Genomic DNA, 17095 nt, shown 5'->3' with positions numbered 1-17095 from the left:
GCTGTGTCATGTGTCAGAGGAAGATACTTGGAGCTTGCCTGCAGTAATCAGAAGACATTATGGTGAATTCATAACAGGATAAAATGTATAAATATAAGAATAGATCTTTATAAAATTAGTGCAAAGATTTTTTAGATAAAAGTACAGCATTTTTATGAATACATGTTCTATCTGTTTTATCTTCTCCTAGTAAAGCTGGATGCTAATCAGCATAGCTGTCACTATGTGTGTCATCCATCTTTCACAGACTCCTGAATGTCTGATCAACTTCTTTGTCATTCAGGAGTCCAAGAAAGCTTTGACTATTTCAGCATGCTGGGAGTTGTAGTTTAGTAACAACTGAAGCTGCAATGTTTGTAAATAACTGTGTTAGAGCAGTGTTACATAGTTACATAGTTAGTATGGTTGAAAAAAGACATACGTCCATCAAGTCCAACCAGGGGATTGAAGGGAAGGATGTAAGGGGATAAGGGAAATGGATGTAGTTTTATAATTCTGCATAAGCATTAATGTTATTTTGTTCCAGGAATGTATCTAACCCTGCTTTAAAGCTGTTAATTGTTCCTGCTGTGACCAGTTCCTGAGGTAGACCGTTCCATAAATTCACAGTCCTCACGGTAAAGAAGGCGTGCCGCCCCTTTAGACTAAACCTTTTCTTCTCCAGACGGAGGGAGTGCCCCCTCGTCCTTTGGGGGGGTTTAACCTGGAACAGTTTTTCTCCATATTTTTTGTATGGGCCATTTATATACTTATATACGTTTATCATATCCCCCCTTAAACGTCTCTTCTCAAGACTAAACAATTGTAACTCCTTTAATCGCTCCTCATAGCCAAGATGTTCCATGCCCCATATTAGTTTAGTCGCGCGTCTCTGCACCCTTTCCAACTCCGCAGTGTCCCTTTTATGAACAGGCGACCAAAACTGAACAGCATATTCCAGGTGAGGCCGTACCAATGCTTTATAAAGGGGGAGTATTATGTCCCTGCCCCTCGAGTCCATGCCTCTTTTTATACATGACAATATACTGCCGGCTTTGGAAGCAGCAGCCTGACATTGCATGCTATTTTGTAGTCTGTGATCTACAAGTACACCCAGATCCTTCTCTACCAGTGACTCTGCCAGTTTAATCCCCCCTAAGACATAAGACGCATGCAGGTTATTAGTACCCAGATGCATAACTTTACATTTATCCACATTGAACCTCATTTGCCAAGTGGATGCCCAGACACTTAGTCTATCCAAGTCATCTTGTAACTTATGCACAACCTTAACTTACCTGTCAGATGTCTGTGAGGGACAGTATCAAACGCTTTGGCAAAATCCAGAAACACTATATCCACAGCCATTCCTCTGTCAAGGCTTCTACTCACCTCTTCATAAAAGCAAATTAGATTGGTTTGACAACTTCTATCCTTAGTAAACCCATGCTGGCTATCACTTATAATACTATTATCCCCTATGTATTCCTGTATGTAATCCCTTATAAGTCCTTCAAACAATTTACCCACAATGCACGTTAGACTTACCGGTCTATAATTGCCTGGCGAAGACCTAGAGCCCTTCTTGAAGATTGGTACCACATTAGCCTTGCGCCAGTCCCTTGGCACAATACCAGACACCAGAGAATCTCTAAATATCATGAACAGGGGTACAGATATTACTGAACTTACCTCTCTAAGAACTCTTGGGTGTAGTCCATCCGGCCCTGGAGATTTGCTTACATTTACTTTACTTAACTTACCTTGTACCATCTCTACATTAAGCCAGTTCAATACATTATATGATGTGTTACCAGCACTGACCTGACCAATGTCAGCTCCTTCTTCCATAGTATATACAGAACTAAAGAACCCATTCAGTAGCTCCGCCTTCTCTTGATCGCCCGTGACAACCTCCCCATTATCATTATTAAGGGGTCCTACATGCTCCGTCCTTGTTTTTTTTTTTGTATTTATATATCTAAAAAAATATTTAGGATTAGTTTTGCTTTCTTCGGCCACCTGTCTCTCATTTTGAATTTTTGCTGTTTTTATTACATTTTTACAGATTTTATTAAGCTCCTTGTACTGTTTAAATGTTATAGCTGACCCATCAGATTTGTATTTTTTGAAGGCTATTTTTTTGTTGTTTATTGCTCTTTTAACATCATGTGTCAGCCATGTAGGATTTAGTTTTAATCGTTTATATTTGTTCCCCTTTGGTATATATTTAGCTGTATAGTTATTTAGAGTTGATTTAAAGATGTCCCATTTACCTTCTGCATCAGCATTTGAGAACACCTCCCCCCAGTCTATGTCCTGTAGTGCAGCCCTCAACCCAGGGAAGTTTGCCTTTTTAAAGTTATGTTTTTGCCTTCCCCGTCTGTCTTTGTTTTCTACATTTTAAGTCAAAAGTAACTATATTGTGGTCGCTATTACCTAGGTTTTCCCTCACAGTTACATTACCAACCAGCTCTGCGTTGTTGGAAATGATCAGATCCAACAAGGCAACACTTCTTGTTGGGTCCTCCACAAACTGGCCCATAAAATTATCCTGCAATAAATTTAGGAATTTTCTCCCCTTTGTAGTTTTAGCCAACCCCCGGCCCCAATCTATATCTGGATAGTGAAAATCTCCCATTATTACCACTGTACCTGCCCGGGCGGCCCTCTCTATTTGTTTATACAGCCGACCTTCTATCTCTTCAGTGATATTAGGGGGTCTGTAGATTACACCAAATACAATTTTTTCAATATTTCCCTCCTTTTGTAATTCTACCCACAATGATTCCACATCCTCAGAATCATCACACACTATGGCATCGTTCACACTGGCTTTCATACCACTTCTTACATACAGACAGACTCCACCACCTTTTCTGTTCATTCTAACCTTGCGAAACAATGTAAACCCCTGCAGATTAACGGCCCAGTCATGCGAGGAGTCCAGCCATGTCTCAGTGACCCCAACTATATCAATATGTTCCTCCAGTATCAAGGCCTCAAGCTCCCCCATTTTATTTGCTAGGCTTCTGGCATTGGTGAACATACACTTTACATTTCCATTAAGTTTTACACATATAGTCTCACTAATGGGATTTTCAGAGTTATTGGGGTTAATGTCATTTTTTGAGTTATAAGGGCTAATTGTACTATTTAAGTTATTGGGGCTAATGGGATTTTTTGAGTTATTGGGTCTAACGTTATTATTTAAGTTATTGGGGCTAATGGGATTTTTTGCGTTATTGCATCTAACGTTGTTATTTAAGTTATTGGGGCTAACGGTATTTTTTGAGTTAATGGGGCTTATTGTAGTTATTGAGTTATTGGGGCTAATGGAATTTTTTGAATTATTGGGATTACAATTTTTCGGGCTACATTTATTTTTACAGCTGGTTTGTAACGCATGAATCTCCTTATCCACTGTTCTTAACCTCCCCCCACAGGACTCCTCTCCACCCGCCATTATGTCCTGACCCCTCTCTAACCTATCCATCCCACTGTCTGCTTTCTTTGCTTTATTATCCTCCCCCCACTCACCTAGTTTAAATACTCAGCCACCCCTTCCAGGATTCTCTCCCCCAGCACAGCAGACCCCCTTCCATTCAGGTGCAAATTATCCGTAGAATAGAGTTTGTACCCCAATGAAAAGTCAGCCCAGTGCTCTAAAAACCCAAACCCTTCCCCCTCACACCACGACTTAAGCCATGCATTTAACTCCCTAAGCTCCCGCTGTCTTTCCTGCGATGCGCATGGCACAGTAAGTATTCCAGAGAACACAACCTTAGAGGCCCTTCCCTTCAGCTTGGCACCTAGTTCCTTGTAATTATTCTTCAAGGACCTCCACCTACCATGTATTCTGTCGTTGGTTCCCACATGGACCACGACAGCTGGGTCATCCCCAGCCCCCCCTAGTAATTTGTCCACCCTTTCCACCACCACCCTTGCCTCTAGCTGTTTTAAAACTACAGCTCCCAGCATGTCCACACATCCTTTATCTGTAGTTTTGCATACACAATAGAAATCTCCTATACTGGATACCGGTATGCTTTACGGCCGGTATCCAGTATGCTGTAAAATCTAGACAATTCTGTCTGGCTAAAAGACAGGCGACCCCTAGTGGCGGCTATTTTGAGCTTGAATTTGAGGTGAAAATTTAAATTTTAACAGGTGTATATTGTTAAATGTCATATTATGATGAGTCCTGCAATATATGAAAAGTTTTTTAACAATGACAGTGCCTCTTTAATGGAATATATCTGCAAGTTTTCATGCTACATTGCCACGCTGGATTTCCTTTTTTTTCCATGTTGTTCCTGGGTGTAACACTATCCATGCTGTGACTGTACCACAATAGGTGAGCTGGAATTACCTGTCTTTTTGCAAAAAATCTCTAATCATAATAATAATAGCACTGAAATACATTTTGGGAAGTATGGTCCCTGCATTGTTTAGACAGAACAATATGGGAATTTATATGTACATACATCATTTACATAAGTAGTGCAGTATATATGCTCATCTAGCGCATGTATTTTATGGATTATGCTTTACATTACATGCAAGCGGTGCACATGATGACTCCTAATACTGATAAACACCCTCTCATTTGTTTTGTGGCCACAAGTCCCATTCCAACAATAGATCGAATGTCACAAACTAACAACATCAAAAAGGCCATCTTACCACATTGATCTCCTTGTGTGGAGATATTCTTTGCAATTGGAGTCATAGAATCAAACAGAAAACACTGTGTGCTGCTGCGTGAAATGGCAGACATTTTGAACTACATTAGAGGTCCCATGCCCTCCTACGTAAGTCTTATTGCTACTCCATTCAAAACAGAGTCATAAAATGACCTTGTTCATGAACTCTTATTGTAAAGCAGTATAATTGGTTTTGAGAAACTTGGGGTTCTATAGGTGGAATACGTGATCCATTAAGTTGTTGTTTCCCTGATCAACTGGTGGTATCCTATTATCTTTACATATGTCAGTTTGCTAACAACTAGTATTCATTACATATGGAAAATACCTTGTGATTACCCCAGAATGCAGCAAGCATGTTTGGATTCACCACTCTGAAGATTTTTAATTCTTTATCTTCCCATATAATGGATGATTCATAGCGCTTGTCATCAAGAAGCTTGTGCAGATAATCCCACAGGAACCTGCAATCTAGATTTAAGATTTCAGGCTATTGCTTTAAGTTAAATGACATGGAAAAGGACATAGGGGTTTTAGTTAACAGTAAATTTAATTGTAGCGACCAGTGTCAGGCAGCTGCTGCCAAGACAAATAAAATCATGGGGTGCATCAAAAGGGAAACTAATTCTACTGCTGTATAAATCACTAGTCACACCTAACATGGAATACTGTGTACAATACTGGGCACCAGTAGAGAAATAGAACATAGAGCTGGAGAGGGTTCAAAGATGGGCAACCAGAGTAATAAGGAGAATTGTAGGACTAGAGTACCCTGGAAGATCAGAATTAGTTATTTAGTTTAGATGCAACTTAATAGCTATGTATAAATACATCAAAGATCTCTCTCATGACCTATTTATACCCAGGACTGTATCTATAAACAAGGGGGCATCCTCTGTATCTATAAACAAGGGGGCATCCTCTGTATCTATAAACAAGGGGGCATCCTCTGTATCTATAAACAAGGGGGCATCCTCTGTATCTATAAACAAGGGGGCATCCTCTACATCTAGAGGAAAAAAGGTTGCCACATTAGTATAGACAGGAGTTCTTTCCTGTAAGAGCAGTGAGACTGTGGGACTCTCTGCCAGAGGAAGTGAACACAATAAGAGAGTCCAAAAGAGGCCTGGATACATTTCTGGAAAATAACAATATCACAGGTTATGGATACTAAATTTACAGGGACAGAACATTGATCTAGGAATTTATTCTGATTTCATATGTGAATTGCTTCTTTTATGAAATGATGATTTATAAAATCAGCCTCATAAGGGTTTTTTGCCCTCCTCTGGATCAACACAGTAAGGACACCATAGGGATATAGGTTGAACTTGATGGAACTTAATGTCTTTTTTTTAACCTTATAAACTATGTAAATATGTTACTAAATACATAGATAAATTATAATAATATTTTACTTACATTGACTTGTAAGTATGCCTATTGATCCATTATTAAAATTCAAACCAATCGGCACCTCTGAGATATTCCCTCAAATGAATGGAGAGAAATGTACACATGCATAGCTACTACTCCATTTATTCTACTGTATGTGGTGGTTAATGAACATCTCAATAGGCAGATCCCATTTCTCTAGGGTACCCAGTTCTCTAGATTAAAATTAGGGGTGGGATTTGCAGCTACTCGACATGTATGGCCTTTTCAGTAGATGTGCCACCATTGTCTTTAGTGGGAATTCCAATTTAGGGTGTATTCACACATACAGAATTCTGCACAGATTTGATGCGCAGAATTTCCACCTGTGTTCAGTCATTCAGTTTACATTGAAATCTGCAACAGAAAATCCTGCACATCAAATCTGCGCAGAATACTGTACATGTGAATAGACCATTAAAGTGGTTTTCAAAAGTTCAAAGATGATAAAAGTATAGTTAAGAAAAAGAACTAATATTCTACAGAATATATATATATATTATATATACATATATATATATATATATATATATATATATATATAGTATTTGGAGTTAGTCAGCACTAAACATTTGTATTTTAAATGTTATCTTATCATGAGAAAAACATTTTCTAGACATTATTTTTTAATAATAAGAACTAATGGCAGTCTTCCACAGCCTACAATGCATGTTGTAAACTATTTTAAATAGTTATTCGCATTCCTTACTTTTACATTTACCTTTTATTTTTCCATCCACAATGTCATTGTCTTCTGTAGCACTTTTCTTGGTTTGTGTTCCTTGTGTCCTTTGACAAAGATTGAGAGGTACATCCTCGTCAGCACTCTCTGTAGCAGCCGGATGTATAGTCCGTGAAGTTAATTGGGAGTTTTCTGATGCTGAACACACATAAACCAATATACTATTAGATAAACCTTTTATGCATTATTTTGTGCTTGAGGGTTCATGCATTAATCATGTATTGTTTAAAGCTTCCAAGAACACTCTTTTATGTTTAAATAGGCACTGTCACTTAAAAAAAAACAGTTGTAGAGACATGTCAATAGTTTTGATCGGTGCTCAGAGTGTTCAGACTATGACCGATAGCAAGAACCAGCTGTGAAAAGAGCATGTCAAGCGACACAAATTTAAAATGTAAGTCTATGGGATTGTCCTGGTCAGCTGGACTTTTCTCCCAGCTCGCTATAACAATTGGTCGGGGTCTGTGTAACGGGTCACGGCAGTTGGTGGATCCTCTGTGTGGATGATGACGTGAGCCATGCCAAGGTTTTCACAGGAGCCCCCCGCAAAATGGGATGGTCTTGCTGTGGCAGGCGGCACCCAGGTCAGTAACCCTGGCACGACTCGTCCACACAGGTAGCTGGGAGGTAAGGTAGCAAGGAACAGGTACACGGTAACAGGGACACAGGACTTTCCCTATGGCTCAAGGCAACCAAAGATCCTGCAGGGAAACAAGAGAGGAGCTGATATTTAAGGACAGGGACAGGTGTAGACACTTAATTAAATGAGCACTGGCCCTTTAATAGTAAGAGCTCCAGTGCGCGCGTGCCCTAGGAGACGAGGGCACTCGTTCCGGGGCTGCGAGGACACGGAGAGGCAGAAGACGAGGAAGGTGAGTGACAGGCTGGAATTCGCATGCGGGCGCGTCCCCGCCAGCAGCGGGGACATAAGCAGAGAGCGCTCACGGCCGGCATGTCTGGCTGGAGGGCAGGTGTTACAGTCTGAACACTCAGATCCTGAGGAAAACTTTTGACACGTCTCAAGGACATTTTTTTTAAAGCAACAGGTAAAGTTTAACCATCTCGAAAATATTTAGGTCACAGACGTATCCAATTTTTTTATTTGCATGCTTACCATGAGTCTAGATTTTTTTAGAACTATCTAGTGAATTAAGCAAAGGGGGTTATGTCCACACTACTTTAAATTAAAGGGGTTTTCCAGGCAGCATGTATTTTATATATCCGCTCAGGGGGGGAAAACAAAACAAAAAAGACAACACTTACCTTTGCCTTCTCCTGTTCCTTCACCGGTAGTATTGAGCTTCGGTATGGTCCATGATGTGTGGCAGTTTGAGGATGTGACATCAACACGCTCCCTTAGCCAATCAGTGGCTGAGGCCGGACTCTGCTGCAGCCACTGATTTAATGAGCAGTGTGGGAGGTCATGTCCCGTGGCACAGAAGCGCCACACAGCGGGGACATAAGCTCTGTGATAAATGCGGTGGTGGTGAAGGAACGAGAAAGGAAAGTGTTTTTTTTATGTTTTATTGTCCCCTTTCTGAGCACATATTTAAAATACATGCTGCCTGGACAATCCCTTTTAATAGTAATAGTATGATAAGTACAGTACATTTAAGCATACAGAACAGCATATAATAAAGATCTTACTTGTCTCTAAGCAGGTCTGAAGTTGAAAATCGTGAATATTTCTTATACAATGGCGGAAGAAAGAATGCCTTACTAGCCCCTGCCTGTGGTTCTTAATGCACTGTAGTAATTCGTACAAAACATCACCTGCAAATAACAAATACATCATTAGTTTTCACAATGGTAAGCTGAACTTTGGCAATGCAAGCGACACTAGCCAAAGTACATAACTGCAGAAACCCAGCATGAAACAATGTTTTCAAACATTTATAACATTGTTGGTTCCAGCTACGCTAATGTTTTCGTGCAAGCACAGTAACTTGTTGTCTGAAACAATGTCATCAATTAAAAACATGATTAGTCTTTTTGAGTACACTTTAGGGCAGTGCTTTCCAATCAGTGTGCTTCCAGCTGTTGCAAAACTACAACTTCCATCATGCCCAGACAGCCTTTGGCAACAGATGGAGGCATAATGGTTGGGAAACACTGTTTTAGGGGGTCTTCAGATTGTTACAAAGCATTTGAAACTGATGAAGTGTTCCCAACCATATTGTCATAATGCTGTCCTTAAAGGGATACTCCCGTGGAAAACTTTATTTTTTTTTTAATCAACTGGTGCCAGAAAGTTAAACAGATTTGTATTTGTATACTACAGAGGAAATGTTTTTCTTTTTGGATTTCTCTTATGTCACGACCACAGTGCTCTCTGCTGACCTCTGCTGTCCATTTTAGGAACTGTCCAAAGCAGCATATGTTTGCTATGAGGATTTTCTCCTGGTCTGAACAGTTCCTAAAATGGAAAGCAGAGGTCAGCAGAGAGCACCGTGGTTGTGACATAAGAGAAATCCAAAAAGAAAAACATTTCCTCTGTAGTATACAGCCTCTAAAAAGTACTGGAAGGCTTAAGATTTTTTTATAGAAGTAATTTACAAATCTGTTTAACTTTCTGGCACCAGTTAATCTAAAAAACAAAAAAGTTTTCCACAATAGTACCCCTTTAAATGTAGTACAAAGGGCGAGAATACATGGGACAAATAATTATTATTATTTTTTTTTCATGAAGGCTTTAAACAGTCTTAGAAATTTTGTCTGCTGCCTTTTTTGTTCTATGGGTTGATCTCAAATTTTGGGAAACAAAAGAAAGTAGTAAAACACGCTCCTTAAAAACATAATGTCATACATGCATGTCTTTCAATGCATATGTCTGTTATATCAGTGTCAATGTGTTTTCACATCTCTACATGACACACAAAAGACAATAAGGGTACGTTCACACGAGCGGATTTACGCAGCGTATATTTCGCTGCGGATCCGCTGGTGAAGGCCTGCTCTATGCTGTCTTTACATGTGCCTGCTCGTAGCGGCGTAGCTCTCTGCCTAGCTCAGAGCGGGGAGAGTTGCCGCGATGTGAGAGTACGGCGCGCACATCGCTGCAGGGTTTTTGCTCGTCGCGGTGTATTGCCGCTTCGAGCAGGCACATGTAAAGACAGCATAGAGCGGGCCTTCGCCAGCGGATCCGCAGTGTACAATACGCTGTAAATCCACTCGTGTGAACGTACCCTAAGAATAGAGAATGAAGTAAAACAAGTTATAGGTGGAATGATTTTCCACTAATAGGCCATGTTCACACAGCAGAATTTCCAAGCAGAATTCCGCAGAAATATTTCGCTCAGAAAATCTGCAAAATGTATTGCACATTCACTTCAATGAGAATTTTACTGTCCCATTCACACTGCAATTCCAGATTCAGAGTTCGCATTACGGATTCTACAAAATTATAAGACATGTCTTTAAATTTTGTGGAATTGCTTTCAAAGTCCCACTGAAGTTAATGGGACACTGGATTCAAGTGGAATCTGTGTTTTGAAAGCACAGAAATTCTGCCAAAATTCAGCCAGAATTCTGCTCAAATTCCGCAAAACTGCATAAAATCCGCAGTCTGCTTTTTCTGTGCAGAATTTTAGTGGAATAGCCGAAATTCCGCCGTGTGAGCATAGCTATACAATGAGTACCATGAACAATGTGTTCCGACCTGTGGTCAGATTTTCATTGGTTGATACTAGAGATGAGCGAACTTACAGTAAATTCGATTCGTCACGAACTTCTCGGCTCGGCAGTTGATGACTTTATCCTGCATAAATTAGTTCAGCTTTCAGGTGCTCCCGTGGGCTGGAAAAGGTGGATACAGTCCTAGGAGAATCTTTCCTAGGACTGTATCCACCTTTTCCAGCCCACGGAGCACCTGAAAGCTGAACTCATTTATGCAGGATAAGCCATCAACTGCCGAGCCGAGAAGTTCGTGACGAATCGAAGTTACTGTAAGTTCGCTCATCTCTAGTTGATACCAATTGTTTTCAGCACAATAATAATAATAATAATAAAATGTATGACTATTATTATTGTTATTATAACAACCATTAAAGCAATAACCATCTGAAGATAAAAAGGATGGGTATGTTTCACACTATGACTGGTACTTTTAGGCTTATAGTTTAGGTACTTTGGGCTTATAGTTACATAAGATGTGGCCACATATTTGATACTTGCAGAGACATGCTGACTACTTTTCAATGTTTGTCCAAACTTATTTTGAATACTCAAAGTTGACGCTTGTGGAATTGAAGTACATTTCTTCCACCAATGGATTAGGTGGATTTATTATTATGTAGAACTGAAATACTCAATTAGTGTACATTCACACGTGTATTTTGCTTCATATTTTGCTGCAGGTTTTTTCACAGCTGATTTCACTACTGGGCATCAAAATCTGTTGTATAAAATCCACAGCAAAATATGCATGGTTAACTGTACCCTAACAGTAAATGTACTAGCTACAGAAAAATGTGCACCTGAAATAAATATATAAAGTAAATGATATATTATCAAAAAGCATATCTCTGTGCACATGAGAAAAGTAAAGTAAATGCCCACCACACACAACATCAACATTGGATATTGTAGTACCTGAACTAGGAGAACGGGCTTTAAAGTCAAGCTTTGTAAGAATACACAGAGCTCTTCCGTTCATTACAAACTTGCTGTCATCTGTTTTCTCTAGTGAGTATTCTTCCTCTGCCCATCGTAGCCATTGAATAACATCATCCTTGCTCCATAATGATGGATGTATTCCTGAAATCCATAATAGGATAATGGTGAGAATTCCATAACATAATGGTACACTAGGGAGGGAGGGTGCCATAGTGAAATAGAGCTATGCTGAATTCCCTGCATCGGCTAGAGAGCACAGTTATAATATATTGGGGGAGGGGGCATACAAAGCTGACTGTCTTTTTTTGTGGAGACTGCACCTTATTTGTTAAAAAAGTGGTACACAATTTTGTCTTGTGTGCCTCATGTATGATGATAGAAAAAATGGGTGTAACCTTGGAAACAGGGTGGGGAAAAACAGTCTTTAAAGGTGATAAGTGTCTGATTGGAGCGGTGGTCAAAATGCCCCCTCCATGGATCTCAATGGAAGAGCTGGAGATACACGAGTACAGCGCTCTCTGTCTCTCCTATGTAGAGAGGGCATGCCGACCACCGCCATTCCGTGCACGGGAAGAGCCAATGTTCTGAAAACAAATCTTCAAAACATTAGGGTGCCATGCAGGAGATCACAGGGGGTCCCAGCAGTCAGGGGTCAGACAATTATCCCCTATCCTGTGTTTAGGGAATAAGCAGTTATGTACCAGAGTTCCCCTTTAACTTTACCACCTGTAGACTAAGCACACAGTGTAAACTGTGCCATATTTTCAAACAGCCTGAGTCACTTTTAAAAATCTTGCGCAATCTTAGATTGTTTAGTCTTAGGAAAACTAAGTACCTTTTTTTATAAGTCCCCCATAGTGTGGGTGAACAGGATTCCAACAAGGGGTCACTTACTTATTTTGGTCCACTGGCTGATGAAATATTTGGCTTTAAAGTTCAGGTATTTCATCTATGACTAGCGCATGGCCGCCTCTGCCTCCCGGAGTAAATGTCCTAAGCCTTCCCCCGCTATTAGCATATTCATTATCTTCAACTCCACGTCCTAGTAAAGTGGAGTCACAGGTCACGTGAGCGCAGCGCTTTGTCTATAGAGCGCATGCGCCGGAAGATTTCAAACAGCTTTCACGTCCTGATGACATTAGAGCTATGCGTAAGGAGAGCGCTCTGCTGTTTGAAATCTTCCGGCACATGGGCTTTGCAGACAGAGCGCTGCGCTCACGTGACCTATGACTCCACATTACTAGAACGTGGAGTTGAAGATAATGAATATGCTAAAAGTGGGGGCGGGCTTAGGACCTTCACTCGGCCAGTCGGCGGGGGCAACACCTTCAATGCGCTAGTCATGGGTGAAGCACTGGAATTTTACAGGCAAATATCTTGGCAGCCAGTGGACCAAAATAAGTAAGTCAAAAGGTCTTGAGAAAGCGCTGGTGTAAGTGAGAAATGGCCCATTGGCCAATCTGTATCTGACCCGACTGAAAATAAAGCATAAGAAAACGCAATACTGTGAGTGCCATCATCGTTCTTTGTACAATTATTGGACACTTACTTTTTGTGATTGAGCACATCGGACAAGCGGTCTTCTTGGAAAACGGGTGAGCAGCTGTGAGGTTCGAGCACCATCGGTGTTTTGCATAGAAGTGCCGACTGACTATTCTCTTTGTGCAAAATAAGTAAGTGACCCCACGTTAGAATCCTGTTCACCCACACTATAAAAGTGTATTGGGTTTAGTGAATAGGCTGAGAGTTTTTCTTTAATTTACAGATGTTACAGGTGAAGTTTTAAGTATAAGTCCAAAGCTTCTCTCCCAACTGATCTGTACAGATTGCTGCAGAGAGATACAGCTGACAATGGGCAGTTCATTGGAATAGGGGCTTCAGCTGCATCTCTCTGCACCGATCTGTGATCAGGCAAAAGAGCAGCATTGGACTTACACTTTAATGCATAACTTAAGATTGGTGTCCTTAGAGAACAGATCGTGCCTGCATTTTACTACTAGGCACTGGTGTCATTTTTACCAAAAACAAGTAAAAGTGCAAAGATAAATTCACATGGGACGGAAATGCTGTAGATTTGCGGCACATAAATCTGCAGTAAAATATAGTAGTAGGCAAATAAATGAAATGTTAACAAATCTTCTTCACATGCTGGAGATTTTCCATAACATTTTGAAACCAGCAGGGAGTCTGTTTTATTCACTTCAACCAATGTATTCTTAGGGATTTTTCTATGGATTACCCAATAATCCACAAAAAAAAAAAAAAAAATCTGTACATTTTGCATAACATAACATAACATTTGGATAATTTGACATGGATTTCCCTTACATATTTGGTAAGGAAAGGTGAACTTTCCCTTAGGCTATTTCCAGGCAGACATTCCTTAGACAGTGGCGCTGGCACTGTTTCTGCTGCGGGAATGGCACCTTATGCACTGTGCAACACAAACCCATTGTAAACAATAGAAATCTGCTGCAGTGGAATTTCCAAGCTGAATATTTTGGTCAGATTTTGTCCGGAAATTCAACCATGTGAACATAGCCTTAGAGTTAATGCTATGTCCAGAATCAAGGTGAATGGATGAAGACAATTAAAGAGGTAAACAAGGTAAAGAAAAAATCTTTGTTTTGAATTGTAACAATGCTACACTAAAAAAAACTATAATAGTACTATTTATGCCTTGATTATATTCTATGTTCTGATTTAAGGTTCTTTTTCATTACTTGAAGGGGTACTCCACTGGAAGACATTTTTTTTTTTAATCAACTGGTGCCAGAAAGTTAAACAGCTTTGTAAATTACTTCTATTTAAAATATTAATCCTTCCAGTACTTACCAGCTGCTGAATGATCAACAGGAAAGCCTTTTCTTTTTTAATTTTATTTCTGTATGCTCTCTGTTGACACCTCTGTCAATGTCAGGAACTGTCCAGTGTAGGATAGGTTTTCTATGGGTATTTGCTTCTACTCTGGACAGTTCCTAAAATGGGCAGAGGTGTCAGCAGAGAGCACTGTGTTTAGACAGAAAGGAAATTCAAAAAGAAAAGAACTTCCACAGTAGCTGATAAGTACTGGAAGGATTAATATTTTTAAATAGAATTAAATTACAAAGCTGTTTAACTTTCTGGCACCAGTTGATTTAAAAAAAAAAATAATGTTTTCCAGTGGAGTACCCCTTAACACTTTGAACAAATGGTTCTACTTACTGAGACTTCCAGGAACTTTGCATATCACCTCTTCAATAAAGGAACAATGTGAATGGCAATAGTTCTGTTCATCCTGGTTGAGTGGGGGAGACACTGTAATAGTTTGTGGAGTGTTCGTCTTTATTCCCTCCTGGAATCATATGATACAATGACTGATGTTACACAATGGTTGCAGAAAGCTATAGTATTCTCTGACCATATTTCACCATAAAGCCATAGTCTAAGAGAAAGGTGATAATTATTTAGAAAATAATATTTTATCATTGTAAGAATCTTTATTGAAGTGATAAAAGTGGTGATAAAACAGTATCACAAAAAAACTCATTAGCAAAAATCTATTAGAAAAGAGACTCAAAAATGTAATGCGATGTGGCTCCTTCTTCTGTTGTCTTTTGTAATAAACTTTTTTTGCTTTTATTTTTGTGCTTTTAAAAAGGGTTGGTGAGTGATAATTTCATATATACATATCTGGAGGGAAGAGGTAAGCTGCAGCCAGACAGTTCTGCTCAGCCTGATACCCTTTAATAAATCTGGCACATTTGAAGTCTGCCTGTCTAAGAATTAGACAGTTTTAGTAAATCGTGGCCTCTGGCTGTCTATTATTTTGTACATCTCTGTATAGGAGGAGTAGGAAGTGGCTCAGATGAAAAGAAAAACCCAGTAGGATTTTTGCGTGCTGTCCCGGTACCGTATTGCATACCGTACCTAGTGCAGAGGTCCCCAAAGTCAGAGTAACTACGTTCAGGTAGGGTTCCTCAGATGGGACAGCCCCTAGTCGCTTCTCCTCAAGTCTATCTCTAATGATAATATATGTATATATTTAATGATTATATATATTTTATAGTAATGTATAGTGCTTACCTTGTTTAGCGTTGCAGGACCTTCGGTCATGTGACCATGCTAGTAACCTCTATGGTATGTTGGAGGACCTTTTGGAGGTCCTTGGGTGGGTCACGTGTTACCCACAAGTCTTTGTAATGATGATTGACATCAGTATGGACCAATTAGCACTAGTCCAGCCCCTGCCCATATAAGGGAGCTGCGTCCAATTATCACTCTCTTGGGTTGCTGCTCTTGTGGATGCCGGACTGACAGGACGGTTCTGCGCAACTTTCAAAGACACGCTAGGCCTCAAAAACCTGCCGGCCTCAGCTGAACCAAAGCCGTGAGTTCAGATCTAAGTGTTACTGAGGAGCCCTCACCCTGGCGTCACAAATAGCAAGGGTTAACAAGCACCCTTTAATTACCGCACAGCTACACTCCCCATACCCTACATCCCCCATGCTATCACATGTGCAACAAGGTTTACATATCGAAAACCTTGCATAAGAAAATATTAGTTGCACAAAATACACTGGAAGGATCTCTCAAGCCTTAGTACTACATAAATCAATGTGCCCGTGAACTGGCATGGGATTTTATTTTAGGCTGGCATGTCTTTTTATAAATTTCATTTATTGTGTTTGTCTTTTAGTTCTAAAGGTAAAAATAGTAAAATGTTACCCATTCAACAGTCATTGGCTGTTGTGTGTAAACTTTGGTAACCCTTTATAAATCTAGATGCTTTATCAATAAACATGTTTTATGACCGTGCAATATAGTTGCTTGTCGGCTACGGAACATTCATGTCCGGACGGCTTGTTACTCATTCACAGGACGCCTTGCAAATTTGGTACTTTCTTCATTTATTATGATGTACAATGTCCTGGAACCATGGGCTCTATAATGCCCCATTCACACTATGGAGAATTAGATTCCGTCTTGCCGCACCCTCCTATTAATTTCAATCAGTTTTGCAATGCTCAGTTCTCACGAGAGAATTTCTGTTGCAAAAATTCTGATGCAGATCTGAATTTTGGCAGAAGATTAAAAATGTTCAGATAAGTCCATTTTGTCAATGGGACGGCAATTATGTGTGAGATATATTGCCATCGACATAACTACCGTTGGCAGATAATTTTTGCTCCATTTGACATGGAGTATAAAGATAGCAAATCCACTGAGGAATTCAGTGAGGACATTTTCTCTTTGAATTTCCTTAGTGTGTCAGCATACTTCCTACCCAGTGGGTCCTGGTTGCTATCAGTAGCAGAGACCCATGGCTAATGCCCGACATCACAGATCAGGCCGATGCTCGGCTTTAACCTTTTAGAGGCTGCGAACAAACTCCATTACGGGAGTTGTACTGTAGTTTAGGAACAGCGAGACTACAACTGGTGCTTAACTGGAGGCTCGCTGTTGTTCAATTAGAACTTCCATCATTCCCAGACAGCAAAAGGCTGTCTGGAAACTATGGGAGGTGTAGTTTAGCAACAGCTGGAGGCTCTCTGTTTGGAAACCCTACTTCATGGGTAGCTTTTTTTGGTTTATTTTACTTCTTATTTCAGATCCGTGTATCCTGTGGACTACTTCGGAT

General features: G+C 40.0%; 1 protein-coding gene across 7 annotated transcripts in view; it reads right to left on the bottom strand.

Annotated features, from left to right (window-relative positions):
* The window catches only part of LOC130357960 (transcription factor ETV7-like), a 60326-nt gene that overhangs the window by 16463 nt on the left and 26768 nt on the right, over window positions 1-17095 (bottom strand). For 5 of the 7 annotated variants that reach the window (XM_056560738.1, XM_056560737.1, XM_056560736.1 and 2 more), the window contains exons 4-8: window positions 14680-14809; window positions 11452-11616; window positions 8509-8634; window positions 6829-6999; window positions 5014-5156 (exon numbers count right to left, since the gene is read on the bottom strand). In XM_056560738.1, coding sequence (XP_056416713.1) covers window positions 5014-5156; window positions 6829-6999; window positions 8509-8634; window positions 11452-11616; window positions 14680-14809 — 735 coding nt within the window. The remainder of the gene's footprint in view (window positions 1-5013; window positions 5157-6828; window positions 7000-8508; window positions 8635-11451; window positions 11617-14679; window positions 14810-17095) is intronic. The other 2 variants (XR_008889341.1, XM_056560741.1) reach the window with 2 other exon arrangements.

This window comes from Hyla sarda, chromosome 2, assembly GCF_029499605.1.
Source record: "Hyla sarda isolate aHylSar1 chromosome 2, aHylSar1.hap1, whole genome shotgun sequence".
NCBI classification, from domain to species: Eukaryota; Metazoa; Chordata; class Amphibia; order Anura; family Hylidae; genus Hyla; species Hyla sarda.
The sequence above is the reverse complement of the archived record's forward strand: the minus strand, read 5'-3'. Positions and strand labels throughout refer to the sequence as shown.